General features: G+C 45.9%; 1 protein-coding gene across 3 annotated transcripts in view; it reads right to left on the bottom strand.

Moving 5' to 3' along the window:
- Window positions 1-1,054: 1,054 nt before the first annotated feature.
- cpne5b (copine Vb) overlaps window positions 1,055-17,840 on the bottom strand; it is a 67,123-nt gene continuing 50,337 nt past the window's right edge. For 2 of the 3 annotated variants that reach the window (XM_068598981.1, XM_068598980.1), the window contains 11 exons: window positions 13,959-14,000; window positions 13,785-13,860; window positions 13,258-13,311; window positions 12,953-13,014; window positions 11,919-11,965; window positions 11,195-11,376; window positions 10,840-10,967; window positions 9,321-9,423; window positions 6,048-6,105; window positions 5,494-5,567; window positions 1,055-4,252 (listed from right to left, as the gene is read on the bottom strand). In XM_068598981.1, the coding sequence (XP_068455082.1) occupies window positions 4,061-4,252; window positions 5,494-5,567; window positions 6,048-6,105; window positions 9,321-9,423; window positions 10,840-10,967; window positions 11,195-11,376; window positions 11,919-11,965; window positions 12,953-13,014; window positions 13,258-13,311; window positions 13,785-13,860; window positions 13,959-14,000 (1,018 nt within the window). In that variant the 3' untranslated portion in view covers window positions 1,055-4,060. The remainder of the gene's footprint in view (window positions 4,253-5,493; window positions 5,568-6,047; window positions 6,106-9,320; window positions 9,424-10,839; window positions 10,968-11,194; window positions 11,377-11,918; window positions 11,966-12,952; window positions 13,015-13,257; window positions 13,312-13,784; window positions 13,861-13,958; window positions 14,001-17,840) is intronic. The other variant, XR_011079898.1, reaches the window with a different exon arrangement.

Raw genomic sequence — 17,840 nt, forward strand, 5'->3', positions numbered from 1 at the left:
GATCAGCCTGGACCTCCATCAAATATCTTCCTCTCTCTGTTCAGCTGAGCGGCTTCAGGCCGAGCAGCAGGGAGGCCGAGCACGGCTCGAGGCCTTCAGTTTGCTACATGAGACGTCTCAATAGAACATTTGAGCTCTGCTCAGCCTCGCCTTGTCGTTTAAAAGGACAGGAGCCTTCCAGTGCGTCCGCTCGTCATAGCGCTGCTCGTTCCCTCTGCACAGCAGCGAGGAGGTACTAAAGGAATCATTACTAAAGGAATCAGTACTAAAGGAATCAGTACTAAAGGAATCAGTACTAAAGGAACTAAAGGTACTAAAGAAATCATTACTAAAGGAATCAGTACTAAAGGAATCAGTACTAAAGGAACTAAAGGTACTAAAGGAATCATTACTAAAGGAATCAGTACTAAAGGAATCATTACTAAAGGAATCATTACTAAAGGAACTAAAGGTACTAAAGGAATCATTACTAAAGGAATCAGTACTAAAGGAATCATTACTAAAGGAATCATTACTAAAGGAATCAGTACTAAAGGAATCAGTACTAAAGGAATCATTACTAAAGGAACTAAAGGTACTAAAGGAATCATTACTAAAGGAATCAGTACTAAAGGAATCATCACTAAAGGAATCAGTACTAAAGGAATCATTACTAAAGGAACTAAAGGTACTAAAGGAATCATTACTAAAGGAATCAGTACTAAAGGAACTAAAGGTACTAAAGGAATCATTACTAAAGGAATCAGTACTAAAGGAATCATTACTAAAGGAACTAAAGGTACTAAAGGAATCATTACTAAAGGAATCAGTACTAAAGGAACTAAAGGTACTAAAGGAATCATTACTAAAGGAACTAAAGGTACTAAAGGAATCATTACTAAAGGAATCAGTACTAAAGGAACTAAAGGTACTAAAGGAATCATTACTAAAGGAATCAGTACTAAAGGAACTAAAGGTACTAAAGGAACTAAAGGAATCATTACTAAAGGAACTAAAGGTACTAAAGGAATCATTACTAAAGGAATCAGTACTAAAGGAACTAAAGGTACTAAAGGAATCAGAACTAAAGGAATCAGTACTAAAGGAACTAAAGGTACTAAAGGAATCAGTACTAAAGGAACTAAAGGTACTAAAGGAATCAGAACTAAAGGAATCAGAACGAAAGGAATCAGTACTAAAGGAATCAGAACTAAAGGAATCAGTACTAAAGGAACTAAAGGTACTAAAGGAATCAGAACTAAAGGAATCAGAACTAAAGGAATCAGTACTAAAGGAATCAGTACTAAAGGAACTAAAGGTACTAAAGGAATCAGAACTAAAGGAATCAGAACTAAAGGAATCAGTACTAAAGGAATCAGTACTAAAGGAATCAGTATTAAAGGAAGACCAGCGAGTAAGAATGACCTGGAGGGAAAAGAAAGAGTGAAACGTGTGTGTGTGTGTGAGTGTGTGTGTGTGTGTGTGTGTGTGTGTGTGTGTGTGTGTGTGTGTGTGTGTGTGTGTGTGTGTGTGTGTGTGTGTGTGTGTGTGTGTGTGTGTGAGTGGACTAACCGAGTGGACTGACTGTACAGTAGTTGTGTTACATCCTTTGCATCCCCACCTCTCTGCTGCTGTGTGGTGATGAATGCAATAAAGTAAATAGAAGAATGTATGCAATATTTCAATGTCTTCCTTTAAATGGAGCCTTCTTTAAGTGTCCGGTTCCTGTTTTATGTGCAAAGTCTAAACTCTAAAGGCTGACGACTAAAGCATTGTCTCTATAAATAAACTCTAATAAACTGGACAGGAACACTGAGAGGAGTCAGATGTCAGGATGTGTTATGTTGTTTTCTGCTGATCAGTCTCTTCCTGGTGATGAATGAAATCCTCCATATGAACCCTCTGGCTTGTCCCTCTGGAACGTCACAGGGACACGCCACAGGGATCCGCCACAGGGACCAGCCACGGGGACACACCACGGGGAGACGCCACGGGGACACGCCACGGGGACCCGCCATGGGGACACGCCATGGGGACACGCCACAGGGACACGCCATGGGGACACACCATGGGTACACGCCACAGGGACCCACGACAGGGACTCACCACGGGGACACGCCACGGGGACACGCCACAGGGACCCACCATGGGGACCCACCATGGGGACACACCACAGGGACCCACCACGGGACATGCCACGGGGACACGGCCATCTTTGAGTTGCAGAGGCATGTTTGGCCGGATGGAGCTGCTGTTGGATCACATGATCACCTCCGCCAGCGTAGCAGGACTCCTGCTGCCGGTTGGCTGTGTGTCAGCTAACGATGTGTAGAACAAACACACATGCATCTCATTACCATGAGAAAGGTATGAATGTGGAATACAGGATGTGGTAACAATCATTGGCGTAAGACCCTCGCTGTCCGGCTGGATTGTGCTTCAGCGTAATAAACTGTAACTGTGTTTGTGGATTATGAAGAGAGGTTATGATTAATTGGTTGTGCAACATCCTCCTTGTGATGTAGTGTTTCCTGACTGAATGAGATCCTTTAAGCCTGAGTCATATTTCCAGTATGTACGTTGAATTGCAGCTGCAGAACAACAGTATTTGAAGTGCATGAATCAATGGGGAACTTTCCTCATAAACAACGGCGTCACTCAAAATGATTAAATATGATTTAACTTGGAGCATCATCATAATACTGTTCTTGGTATAGAGACACGTTGTCCTTTTTATATGCAATAACTTGAAAATAATTGGTACCACTTCAAAACAGATCTATTAATGCCCATGCCACTCTAAATAACATTGGAGGATAAGTATACTGGGATATTCTCATACAACATGCTCTTGTACACATTTACCAAATGAAGAAGATGTGACGCCTCAAGGTGTGAAAACCCGGATTCATGTTGTAAACCTCACACCTGCAATTCTTCCTCCATGATAACGGATGCATTACATATGGAGATAATCCCCAAATACAAAAACTAATTCCAGAATGGAAAAGGTGACTAAAAAATATCACTGCATTAGGCCACACCAAATACTGACAAGCAAGGCTTAGGTCAACGATCACATGTCCTGATACAATTAGAGAAACGACCACAAACAGGCACAAGTTCAAACCACAACGTGACCTTCTGGAATCAGCCTGCTGTCCGATAGACGAGGAACAGTCACCGCCTCAGTAGGATTCAAAGTTTGAGCCTCTCTTTAAGAGAAATCATCCAAATAAGTATCACAGAAAAAAGAAACCCAAAAGCTGCTCCAATAGTCACTGGGAGGAAACAACATCTGGTGCTCAAGGCAGGAGGCGGAGCGCCTCCTGCTGGACTGGAGGTCCTGCATGCTTCACTCCTCAGGAGGACTGAAGGGTCTTCAGGAGGACCAAAGGGTCTTCAGGAGGACTGGAGGGCCTTCAGGAGGCCCAGAGGGTCTTCAGGAGGACCCGAAGGGTCTTCAGGAGGACCGGAGGGCCTTCAGAAGGCCCAGAGGGTCTTTAGGAGGACCGAAGGGTCTTCAGGAGGACCAGAGGGACTACAGGAGGCCCAAAGGGTCTTTAGGAGGACCGAAGGGTCTTCAGGAGGACCAGAGGGACTTCAGGAGGAGCGGAGGCCTTCAGGAGGACCGAAAGGTCTTCAGAAGGACCAGAGGGACTTCAGGAGGACCAGAGAGACTTCAGGAGGACCGGAGGCATCAGAAGGACAAGAAGGACTTCAGGAGGGCCGTAGGCCATTAGGAGGACCGAAGGGCCCTCAAGAGGGCCAGAAGGACGTCAGGAGGGCTGTAGGCCATTAGAAGGACGAAGGGCCTTCAGGAGGGCCAGAGGCCTCCAGGAGGACCGAAGAGCCTTCAGGAGGACCTTCAGGAGGACTGAAGGGCCTTCAGGAGGGCCAGAGGCCTCCAGGAGGACCAAAGAGCCTTCAGGAGGATCTTTAGGAGGACCGAAGAGCCTTCAGGAGGACCGGAAAGGCCTTCAGGAGGACCTTCAGGAAGGCCTTCATGAGGATCAGAGGCCTCCAGGAGGACAGGAGAGTCTTCAGGAGGACCAAAGGCCTTCAGGAGGACCGGAGGCCTTCAGATCTGTGTGTGCTGGTGTGTGTGTCCGGTTGGCGTGTAGGGGGGCGGCGCTGGGTTGGGCTTGATCCCCCGGCTCTTCATGTAGGAGATGAACTGGTCTGGGATCTCTGCCAGCACGTCTTTAGCGAGCCGAGCCATGCTCAACACGTGGTTTCCTGTCCGGTCCATGTAGTCTCTGAAGGGAACAAACTGCGGACGCAGAGCAGACAGAGGAACATGAATATGAATATGATCATATGCAGGAGGAACTTCACACGCTGGGACATTGTAAGAAAGCTTTTCTTGCATGCATGAAAACAAGTTCACATATTAATAATACTCTTTATGTTGGTGGTGTAGTATTCCTTTACTTGACTTAAACACATAGTTTCCTTCTTCTTGCATAATTCTATCTTGTGATTTTGGACTACTAATGTCTGGATTTATTAAAAGGAAGCAAGTCTCCATCCAGGAATCAGCTGGCATCCTGGAGGTCTCCCTCCAGAAAGCAGGTGGCATCCTGGAGGTCTCCCTCCAGAAAGCAGGTGACATCCTGGAGGTCTCCCTCTAGAAAGCAGGTGGCATCCTGGAGGTCTCCCTCTAGAAAGCAGGTGGCATCTTGGAGGTCTCCCTCTAGAAAGCAGGTGGCATCCTGGAGGTCTCCCTCCCGAAAGCAGGTGGCATCCTGGAGGTCTCCCTCTAGAAAGCAGGTGGCATCCTGGAGGTCTCCCTCCAGAAAGCAGGTGCCATCCTGGAGGTCTCCCTCCAGAAAGCAGGTGGCATCCTGGAGGTCTCCCTCCAGAAAGCAGGTGGCATCCTGGAGGTCTCCCTCCAGAAAGCAGGTGGCATCCTGGAGGAGACTTCCAGAGGGCTCATGTGTGAGTCAAGGTGTGCAGCGTCCAGCGAGCTCTAGGATCTGATCTGTTACTCATCCCGCACTGTGGCTTCCTTCGGGAGGGAGAGATAGGAAAGGAGTCCGAGAGGAAAGATGTGTGTGTGTGTCCTCGGGTTTGATCACATTTCTTTGGATTCCGTCTAATGTAACTTTTGTCACATCAATGAGCTGATCAACTGCTGTGAAACAGGATTCAGTCTGTCGTTTGACCCCAGTGTCACTTTCTGTGAATAGGAGATCACTTTAAAATGTGCTTGTTGCCATGGGAATTCACAGGAAGCACACAGATGTCCTCGTCCATTAGAGAAGCAGTGGCAGCAGATGGTATTTTGTCAGAAACAAACATTTTAATGTTCAAGCACAAGTGCGACAGCAGCGTGAACTAAACACGCTCGTGTACACTACGACACGGCGGATGTTGATCAGCAGCTCGCGGCTGGAGGAGCAGCAGAATGTGAGTCGCCTGTGTCGTCTTCATCTCGATGAAGCTGTGCTGACGTTTTGGAGTAATTCCCAGAATTCTGTGCACTTGTTTCTCCAGTCGCTCGTCTCTCACCTGAACAATGTCTCTCTCTGCCAGTTTCCCTCGAGAGGAAACCCTGATGTCATCGCCATCCAGCTCCACCATGGCTGCACACACACACACACACACACACACACACACACACACACACGTTATCATATGTCATGTTGATTCCATATTGTTATGTTATTATTGTTATTATAAAGGAGGAAGCTGCACAGCTTTAATGTGTCTAACTAGTGCATCTTTTATTACAGTCTCGGTGCAACAATCATATTCTAAACATTGTAACCCAGCACTTAGCCTCCGCCTCGCGCCCGCTACGCCCCGCATCCCTCTCTACGCTGACTCTAATGAGTTGGTACAGTTCCCTCCGTTGGAGCCAGAGAGGTTAAAGATGGCTGTAACTGTAGTCAGTTGCATGAATTAAAATGTAAATTATTTGGGACATGTTTTCACTGCCTTGATTTATGTAGATGTAATGTCCAAATATATCATGACTGATGTTTTAGAAGATGTTTTCTTTCCTATGACATTTAATTATTCATTATTTACTCATGCAGCGCTAACAGATGAAAGTCACGTACCGTCAAACTCAGCCTGACCCACTCCCACGATGATGATGGACATGGGGAGCTTGGCCCCCTGCAGAGAAACCAAAAGAAAAGTGGATCAACATTTTTTCTTTGCAAAATGTTCAGATTACTTTTATTAAGAGAAAGATAATTTATCCATTCATTAATCCCCTGGGGAAATTCTTCTCTGCATTTGACCCATCCTTGGTTAAGAAGCAGTGGGCCTGTGAGGCGCAAAGAGGCGCCTTGCTCAGGGACACTTCATGTTCACCATTGGGACTGGGGATCAAACCGGCTACCTTGTGGTAACGAAACCACCACTCATCCCCCTGAGGTATCACGATAATGTATCACGATAATGTATCACAATGATGTATCACAATGATGTATCACAATGATGTACCGCAATAATGTATCACCATGATAAATCACGATAATGTATCATGATAATGTATCATGATAATGTATCACGATAATGTATCACGATAATGTATCACGACAATGTATCACGACAATGTATCACAATGATGTACCGCAATAATGTATCACCATGATAAATCACGATAATGTATCATGATAATGTATCATGATAATGTATCACGATAATGTATCACGACAATGTATCACGACAATGTATCACAATGATGTACCGCAATAATGTATCACCATGATAAATCACGATAATGTATCATCATAATGTATCACGATAATGTATAACGACAATGTATTGTGATAATGTATCACAATAATGTATCACAACAATGTATCACGATAATGTATAACGATAATGTATCACAATGATAAATCATGGTAATGTATCACAATAATGGATCACAATAAATCACAGTAATGTATCACAATAATGTATCACGATAATGTATCACGATAATGTATAATGATAATGTATCACAATGATAAATCATGGTAATGTATCACAATAATGGATCACAATAAATCACAGTAATGTATCACAATAATGTATCACGATAATGTATCACGATAATGTATAATGATAATGTATCACAATGATAAATCATGGTAATGTATCACAATAATGGATCACAATAATAAATCACAGTAATGTATCACAATAATGTATTACAATAATGTATCACGATAATGTATAATGATAATGTATCACAATGATAAATCATGGTAATGTATCACAGTAATGTATCACGATAATGTATCACAATAATGTATAATGATAATGTATCACAATAATAAATCACAGTAATGTATCACAATAATGTATCACGATAATGTATCACAATAATCCCAAATAGCCTGGCACTCCACCGTGACCCACTTCCGCAGAGATGCAGTTTAAGAGACGACACACAGCCTCATTCATCACCTCCAACTCTCTTGGACGGGTGTGTGTTTGTGCGTCAGGGACACGGGACGCACACATAAACCTGTTTATGTGTGTTTATAAGGACACAAGACGCACATCTGAGTAGGTGTTTGGATCTGTGTTTGGAGAGGTGAGCACTGGGGTCACCTGATTCACCTGATTCATTGTTCCTGGAGAACCTCATGATCCACTGCACATGGGTCATTGTTCCTGGAGAACCTTATGATCCACTACACATGGGTCATTGTTCCTGCAGAACCATATAATCCACTACACATGGGTCATTGTTCCAGCAGAACCATATAATCCACTGCATACGGGTCATTGTTCCTGGAGAACCTCATGATCCACTGCACACGGGTCATTGTTCCTGGAGAACCTCATGATCCACTGCACACGGGTCATTGTTCCTGGAGAACCTCATGATCCACTGCACACGGGTCATTGTTCCTGGAGAACCTCATGATCCACTGCACACGGGGTCATTGTTGGAGAACCTCATGATCCACTGCACACGGGTCATTGTTGGAGAACCTCATGATCCACTGCACACGGGTCTTTGTTCCTGGAGAACCTCATGATCCACTGCACACGGGTCATTGTTCCTGGAGAACCTCATGATCCACTGCACACGGGTCATTGTTGGAGAACCTCATGATCCACTGCACACGGGTCATTGTTGGAGAACCTCATGATCCACTGCACACGGGTCATTGTTCCTGGCGAACCTCATGATCCACTGCATACGGGTCATTGTTCCTGGAGAACCTCATGATCCACTGCACACGGGTCATTGTTCCTGGAGAACCTCATGGTCCACTGCATACGGGTCATTGTTCCTGGAGAACCTCATGATCCACTGTACACGGGTCATTGTTGAAGAACCAGATAATCCACTGTACACGGGTCATTGTTCCTGGAGAACTTCATGATCCACTGCACACGGGTCATTGTTCCTGGAGAACCTCATGATCCACTGCACACGGGTCATTGTTCCTGGAGAACCTCATGATCCACTGCACACGGGTCATTGTTCCTGGAGAACCTCATGATCCACTGCATACGGGTCATTGTTCCTGGAGAACCTCATGATCCACTGCACACGGGTCATTGTTCCTGGAGAACCTCATGATCCACTGCATACGGGTCATTGTTCCTGGAGAACCTCATGATCCACTTCATACGGGTCATTGTTCCTGCAGAACCTCATGATCTCTCTCCACAGCACGCAGTGACCCAAACACACAAAAACACCTGCATGCACAAATATAACCCTGCAGATGTAAATATTCATGCTCACTTCCTCCCACATGGAAGGAGCCTTCCAGCATGAGAAGGTGTGAGGAAAAGCTTTCACAAGAGCTCAGCAGCGTCCTCCCTCCAGGATCCAGAGCAGCAGAGTGAGATAGAGCAGCAGGCAAGATCTTAAAAGGAAGGTGTGGCTGTTCTAATGTTTTGACTAACAGTCGCAAATTCCCTTTAAATCCAGTCTGCTGGGTGTTCTGTGCCTGCAGCGAGCTGATGATGACGAGGAGGAGGAGAAAGAGGAGGGGGAGGAGGAAGAGGAGGACGAGGAGAAAGAGCCAAGCAACTACTATTTAAAGCTGTCCGGAAAAAAAAATATCCAAGGCAAGTTCTGGGGAAAGCTCGGAGGATTGTGATTTTAATTCACAGAGACAAGGACATCTTTTCAAGCGTTGCATTTCATAAATATGGACAACATCTTTATTTTGGCTAAACAGGAAACATGTGAACATGTGAACATGTGTGTTGTGCAAAGCCGAGACACCTCCAGCTTTACAGGCTGCAGAGCTTCACTGAACCAGAGGGATGAACACCTTAATGTCATGCACAGAGGGAGGGTGAGGGTGAGAGGGTGAGGCTCTTGGTACAGCGCAGTAGAGCACGGTGTCCTTTGCCATCCTTACATTTACGATGGCCTCTTTGGTCTGAGCCATGTCGGAGATGACGCCATCTGTGATGATGAGGAGCACAAAATACTGAGAGCCGTCCTGCACCGCAGCTGCATACCTACACACACACACACACACACACACACACACACACACACACACGATATTTAATATAATGTAATGATTTGTGTGTTCCATCAGCTAAAAACTCATTCTAGCCTCATGCTGCATCCTGTTGGCGCCGCCTGCAGGACAGGTGTCAGTGTTTCAGGTCAGAAAAGCAGGAAGTCAAAGCCAAGCGAGGCCAGAAGTCAACAATATTAACGTCAGTGTTATTTTGACCATTTGAATCTAATAGAAAATCATATTATTTCTCTCAATGTGGCACAAAACAGAACAAGAAACAAACGAAAACATCAAATAACTCGTCGGTTTTGGTCACAAGTTGTTAGCCATAATTTAATATCCATTGAAGCACCAGTGAAAATAGATATTCCAGGTTTTCTTAGAGCTTTTTTCATCTCACCTGGGTTAGGGTCAGGCATTGCGCTCACCTGGGTTAAGGTTAGGCATTGCTCTCACCTGGGTTAGGGTCAGGCATTGCGCTCACCTGGGTTAGGGTCAGGCATTGCTCTCACCTGGGTTAGGGTCAGGCATTGCGCTCACCTGGGTTAAGGTTAGGCATTGCGCTCACCTGGGTTAAGGTTAGGCATTGCGCTCACCTGGGTTAGGGTCAGGCATTGCGCTCACCTGGGTTAAGGTTAGGCATTGCGCTCACCTGGGTTAGGGTCAGGCATTGCGCTCACCTGGGTTAAGGTTAGGCATTGCTCTCACCTGGGTTAGGGTCAGGCATTGCGCTCACCTGGGTTAAGGTTAGGCATTGCTCTCACCTGGATTAGGGTCAGGCATTGCGCTCACCTGGGTTAGGGTCAGGCATTGCTCTCACCTGGGTTAGGGTCAGGCATTGCGCTCACCTGGGTTAAGGTTAGGCATTGCGCTCACCTGGGTTAGGGTCAGGCATTGCGCTCACCTGGGTTAAGGTTAGGCATTGCTCTCACCTGGGTTAGGGTCAGGCATTGCGCTCACCTGGGTTAAGGTTAGGCATTGCGCTCACCTGGGTTAGGGTCAGGCATTGCGCTCACCTGGGTTAGGGTCAGGCATTGCTCTCACCTGGGTTAGGGTCAGGCATTGCGCTCACCTGGGTTAAGGTTAGGCATTGCTCTCACCTGGGTTAGGGTCAGGCATTGCGCTCACCTGGGTTAGGGTCAGGCATTGCTCTCACCTGGGTTAGGGTCAGGCATTGCGCTCACCTGGGTTAAGGTTAGGCATTGCGCTCACCTGGGTTAGGGTCAGGCATTGCTCTCACCTGGGTTAAGGTTAGGCATTGCGCTCACCTGGGTTAAGGTTAGGCATTGCGCTCACCTGGGTTAGGGTCAGGCATTGCGCTCACCTGGGTTAAGGTCAGGCATTGCGCTCACCTGGGTTAAGGTTAGGCATTGCGCTCACCTGGGTTAAGGTTAGGCATTGCGCTCACCTGGCCACGTGGTTCACCACAGGAGCGAAGTTGGTGGGCCCGTACAGCTGCACGGTCTTCAGACTCTGGTGGTACGCCTCTAAGATGCCTTCAATGCCGTTGCAGTACGGATTCTCCAGGTTTCCATTCTGGGAATGTGGGAAGAGAAACTATTGAATCTATTTTATGGATTTATTCAAGAAACAAAGAACACTGTTTCCATCACATCTCATAGGAAATCCATAAACTGGAGTAAACACAATACATTACAGCCACGACGTGGTGTCGTGCTTCTGGAGGTTGAAATAAAATCATGTCGCAGACTTGATGGAGATGCACTGAGGTGGTGACAGGTGAGAGGTGGGAGGGGCTTCACCAGTGGGAACTCGTGTGAAACGCGTCCATCGGGAGGCAGTTTGGCTCCGAAGCCCAAAGCGGGGAACATCTTGTCGCTGTCGTAGTCCTGGATGATCTCCCCCACGGCCTTCAGGGCCATGGCGTAGGCGTTCAGCTGGTAGGGGTTCATGTAGTGCAGCGACGTGGACTGGGACGGGTTGCCTGTCAATCAATCAATCCGGAGGTCATTGAGGGTCATCGAGGAGAAAGACAATAGACGGTAAGACAATAGAAACTGCCATGAGTCTCTATTCACGTGATTCCTTCACGGTCGAGTTCTCACATTGTGAATCATCGCTTTAAATCCAGAAGTCTGTGACACAATGAAGTCCAGCTGTCACCCAGAGGATCGCCACTGTGAAGGCGAGCGTTACGCTTTGAGTGGACAGGAGCTGAATTCAGCTATAATGGCTGGGAAATAAAAGATGTGGTCTCATGACTGTTAGTCAGACTGAAGAGCTCTTCTGTGGAGCTGCTGCAGCGTTGTGTGTTCATCGCTAATGGCTTAAGGAGTGTAATTACACTAAGTGTGCTCCTTTCACCACAGGCTGCTGCTGCAGAGCTGCAAGGCCTCCTGCAGCCTCCATGTGGAGCACTGGCAGCGCGACATGTCCAGGAAAGGAGTTCAGTATGCGCGCCGGCTGCTCGACGGCAGCGTCACGCCTCCGTCACGGAGCGGTCTGCTGCCGCCGCGCATCACTCACCGTTAGAGGCCGTGAAGTCGATGGCCACGGTGAAGTTGATCTGAGTCCTGCAAGAGGAGGACATGGAGCGTCAGCGACGGCACAATGAAGAGACTCACTCATTCCTGCAGAGCAAAGGACTCGGCTGTGACTCATCACCCACAGGGACGCTCTGCAGGCGGCAATGATGATGATGATGGTGATGAAGAGAGGCCTCAATGACCTTCAGGGCGTCGTATCATCGATCACAAACCGATGGTTGGGTTGGAATGAAACACGAAATCTGAGGTCATGATTTGCATACTAATGAGTGACTAAGTGTTCATGTTGGAACAATATGAAAGATAAATAAAGTGTGGATGCTTTACTAATGACAACGAGTGTAGTTATTAGAAAATGTTACCGATAGATTAACAACATCTCAATGAAGAGCCTCGAATGTTCACCACACTTCATCATCAAGTTCCTCTCACGAGGTCCGCTCGCCCCGTAAAGACCAGCACTGCATGTGACTGAACAAGGGTTCCAGCTCATGTTCTAGGTTCTGCATGTTCTAGGTTCTATATGTTCTAGGTTCTGCATGTTCTAGGTTCTGCATGTTCTAGGTTCTACATGTTCTAGGTTCTACATGTTCTAGTTTCTGCATGTTCTAGGTTCTGCATGTTCCAGGTTCTATATGTTCTAGTTTCTGCATGTTCTAGGTTCTGCATGTTCTAGGTTCTATATGTTCTAGGTTCTGCATGTTCTAGGTTCTACATCTTCTAAGTTCTGCATGTTCTAGGTTCTGCATGTTCTAGGTTCTATATGTTCTAGGTTCTGCATGTTCTAGGTTCTACATCTTCTAAGTTCTGCATGTTCTAGGTTCTGCATGTTCTAGGTTCTACATGTTCTAGGTTGCAGGCCCATGTTAGGAGCCTGCAGAACCTCCTGCATTCAGCAGCTTAAGAACCGCTGGAAGAGAACCAGCAGGAAAGTCAAAGCGGACATTTCTTCCTTGAAGGAGGCAGAAGGTTTGGTTTGGTGACTTTAAGCTGTGACTCTAAGCTGTGACTCACCCTCCTTTGATGTAATCCAGGAAGGTGAACTCTGACTCCACTGAGAAGGAGAGCAGGGTCACCTGGAACCAAGGAGAACGCTTTGGTTACAGATGGCGAGGAGGTGATGACTCTGCTGGGAGAACTGGGAACAAACTGGTGTTGCACATCTCACCGGATGTCCTTCAAGTCCTTCAACTTCGATTTCTTATCTTACTCACGTTACAGCATCGTACGTCACTGAGTCCAAATATTAATATCACTAACAGGAACGTGGACACACAAAGAGTCTGAAGACAGAGGAGAGCTGCTGGAGAAAGACTTACCGTCCCAGAGTTGGCATACTTCTTCTTCTTCATTTTCTTCTTGGTACTAATCACCTAAAAACAAGAGGAACAGGAATTATGAAATGATAAAGAAATGTTTAAAAATACAATTATATAATATTTTCTAAACCACAGACAGGTGAGAACACCAAACCACAGACAGGTGAGGACACCACACCACAGACAGGTGAGGACACCAAACCACAGACAGGTGAGGACACCAAACCACAGACAGGTGAGAACACCAGACCACAGACAGGTGAGAACACCAGACCACAGACAGGTGAGGACACCACACCACAGACAGGTGAGGACACCAAACCACAGACAGGTGAGAACACCAGACCACAGACAGGTGAGAACACCAGACCACAGACAGGTGAGAACACCAGACCACAGGTGAGGACACCAAACCACAGACAGGTGAGAACACCAGACCACAGACAGGTGAGGACACCAGACCACAGACAGGTGAGACACCAGACCACAGACAGGTGAGGACACCTTGTCTCAGGAGCAGCACTCACCTCGTAGACGTTGAACTGACTCTGCCCTCGAGCAAGCTCCCGGTAGCTGGTGGTGAAGTCCCCGATGAAGTCGTGGCTGGAAGAGAAGCAGCAGTGAAGCAGAGGAGAGCATCGCTGCCTCTCGTCTGGAAGCTTGGCTCATGTTTGAGTTTGTGTTGAAGACGCTTCACTCACCTGCCGTCGCGGTCCCAGTCGTACACCTCCACCTTGATGGTTCTGAGGGGAAGAGACAGTCCAGTTAGTTTGTAGCAGCGTGGCAGCTGTAAGCGCTCCAGGAGCATTCCACCAACAAGCCTTTCAGATATATATATATATATATATATATATATATATATATATATATATATATATATATATATATATACACATATATATACACACACATATATATATATATATATATATATACACACATATATACACACACATATATATATATATACACACACACACACATATATATATATATATATATATATATATATATATATATAGATATATATATACATATATATATAGTGTACGTGTGATATCTTTTTGCATTGAATACAGAATCATGTTTACTGAAGTTGATGAGATGGTCATACCAAAGGAATTGCCAGCAGCCATCACTGATACGTTTAAATGAATTACATCATAACTGGATGATGAGCGAGCAGTTTTGATTTATAAAAAACACAATTCTCATTTGTGGGAGAAGAGAACAGAGCTGCAGGCTTCTGGATGAACTGAACGTCGTTCCTCATGTAGGTCACACAGATGGTTTGAAGTTCCCAGTGACTGGAAGTCATCGTAGCTTCATACGTGTTGTAGTGAGGTGTGTTCATGTTATTATTACAACATGTAGTAGTGAACCCACTGAGGTGTGTTCATGTTATTATTACAACATGTAGTAGTGAACCCACTGAGGTGTGTTCATGTTATTATTACAACATGTAGTAGTGAACCCACTGAGGTGCATTCATGTTATTATTACAACATGTAGTAGTGAACCCACTGAGGTGCGTTCATGTTATTATTACAACATGTTGTAGTGACCCCACTGAGGTGTGTTCATGTTATTATTACAACATGTTGTAGTGACCCACTGAGGTGTGTTCATATTATTATTACAACATGTTGTAGTGAACCCACTGAGGTGCGTTCATGTTATTATTACAACATGTTGTAGTGACCCACTGAGGTGTGTTCATGTTATTATTACAACATGTTGTAATGACCCCACTCAGGTGTGTTCATGTTATTATTACAACATGTAGTAGTGAACCCACTGAGGTGTGTTCATGTTATTATTACAACATGTTGTAGTGACCCCACTGAGGTGTGTTCATGTTATTATTACAACATGTTGTAGTGACCCACTGAGGTGTGTTCATGTTATTATTACAACATGTTGTAGTGACCCACTGAGGTGTGTTCATGTTATTATTACAACATGTTGTAGTGACCCACTGAGGTGTGTTCATGTTATTATTACAACATGTTGTAGTGACCCCACTAAGGTGTGTTCATGTTATTATTACAACATGTTGTAATGACCCTACTGAGGTGTGTTCATGTTATTATTACAACATGTAGTAGTGAACCCACTGAGGTGTGTTCATGTTATTATTACAACATGTTGTAGTGACCCACTGAGGTGTGTTCATGTTATTATTACAACATGTTGTAGTGACCCACTGAGGTGTGTTCATGTTATTATTACAACATGTAGTAGTGAACCCACTGAGGTGTGGTCATGTTATTATTACAACATGTTGTAGTGACCCACTGAGGTGTGTTCATGTTATTATTACAACATGTAGTAGTGAACCCACTGAGGTATGTTCATGTTATTATTACAACATGTTGTAGTGACCCCACTGAGGTGTGTTCATGTTATTAGTACAACATGTTGTAGTGACCCACTGAGGTGTGTTCATGTTATTATTACAACATGTTGTAGTGACCCACTGAGGTGTGTTCATGTTATTATTACAACATGTAGTAGTGAACCCACTGAGGTGCGTTCATGTTATTATTACAACATGTTGTAATGACCCACTGAGGTGTGTTCATGTTCATGTTGCTGTGTTTTAAAATGAACCTCAGATCACTTCAAACAGACGTCACGTTGTTTAACACTGGATCTCTGCAGCTTGAGAAGCATCTGAGCTGCTCGCTGGCTGAGGAAAGACTCACCACACAAAGACTCACTACACAAAGACTCACTACACAAAGATTCACTACACAAACTGCAGCAGTTTTCCACCTTCATCAGAACTTCAGTAAAACGTCTGATGACATTTTGCAGAAATGCAGCGAAACTCTGCAGAGAGAAAACTTTTATTTGGCACTTTCACTCAGTCCATTGATCTCACCTCCCACCTCCTCTCCTGCCTCCTCTCCTCCCTCCTGCCTCCTCTCCTCCTCTCCTGCCTCATCTCCTCCTCTCCTCACCTCTTCTCCTTCCTCTCCTCCCTCCTGCCCCTCCACCCTGCCTCACAGGTACTGACATGGCCCAGATCCAAAGGCGTGGAGGCAGGCGGCCCATCAGAGCCTCTCTTCCTTCACTGAGCGATGAAAGGCTGCACTGCGCTCAGCTCCCTCCCACCACCTGTCCGTCACTCTGCAGTTTGTTCCTTTGAGGTGATCTTCAAGGCTGTGAGGGAGAACGATGACACGACGCTGCTCTTCCAGCATGGAGGGATCAGGTGAAGAGGAAGGAAGGAGCCCCTCCCCTCCCCCTCCGATGGGTCTGCAGAGCTCAGTGCTTCATGGCGGCCGTGTTACTGAAGACCAGGAAGCTGTCGTCAGCTGAAGCATCGCTTCCTCTCATTCTCCTCCAGCTGCATCAAAGGACTCAGATAACTCAGAACAATATGCACTCCAAAACTAATCTGCCGCAGAAATCCTCAGCTGCTCTCGGCGCCTCGAAAACACAACTCGTCTCAGTAATGGAGGCGTGAGTTGAGGGAGACGAGGAGACGAGGAGACAAGGAGACGAGGAGACTGTTTGACACAGAACTCAATTTCAGCTCCAACAACGAAACACTTTGATCTGCTGCCAGAGACAGAAATAGAGCTCGCAGGAGTCACCTGAGCTGGCAGCACATCCAGAGAGGAGAAGCGTTATGGTGTTTATTATGCATCACCGGCAGAGGGAAGATACCGAACAGCCCCTAAACACACCGTACAGCACCTAAACACACCTTACAGCACCTAAACACACACCGAAAAGCTTCTAAACACACCATACAGCCCCTAAACACACCGTACAGCACCTAAACACACCTTACAGCCCCTAAACACACCGTACAGCACCTAAACACACCTTACAGCACCTAAACACACACCGAAAAGCTTCTAAACACACCTTACAGCCCCTAAACACACCGTACAGCACCTAAACACACCATACAGCCCCTAAACACACCATACAGCCCCTAAACACACCGTACAGCACCTAAACACACCTTACAGCCCCTAAACACACCGTACAGCACCTAAACACACACCGAAAAGCTTCTAAACACACCATACAGCACCTGAACACACCGTACAGCACCTAAACACACCATACAGCCCCTAAACACACCATACAGCCCCTAAACACACCTTACGGCACCTAAACACACCTTACAGCACCTAAACACACCATACAGCCCCTAAACACACCATACAGCCCCTAAACACACCGTACAGCCCCTAAACACACCTTACAGCACCTAAACACACAACGTACAGCCACTAACACACCTTACAACACCTAAACACACCATACAGCACCTAAACACACCATACAGCACCTAAACACACACCTTACAGCACCTAAATACACCATACAGCCCCTAAACACACCATACAGCACCTAAACACACCATACAGCCCCTAAACACACCATACAGCACCTAAACACACCATACAGCCCCTAAACACACCGTACAGCCCCTAAACACACCTTACAGCACCTAAACACACAACGTACAGCCACTAACACACCTTACAACACCTAAACACACCATACAGCACCTAAACACACCATACAGCACCTAAACACACACCTTACAGCACCTA

This window comes from Clinocottus analis, unplaced genomic scaffold (genome assembly GCF_023055335.1).
Source record: "Clinocottus analis isolate CAN_PGR_092001 unplaced genomic scaffold, fCliAna1.0.p SCAF_42, whole genome shotgun sequence".
NCBI lineage: Eukaryota > Metazoa > Chordata > Actinopteri > Perciformes > Cottidae > Clinocottus > Clinocottus analis.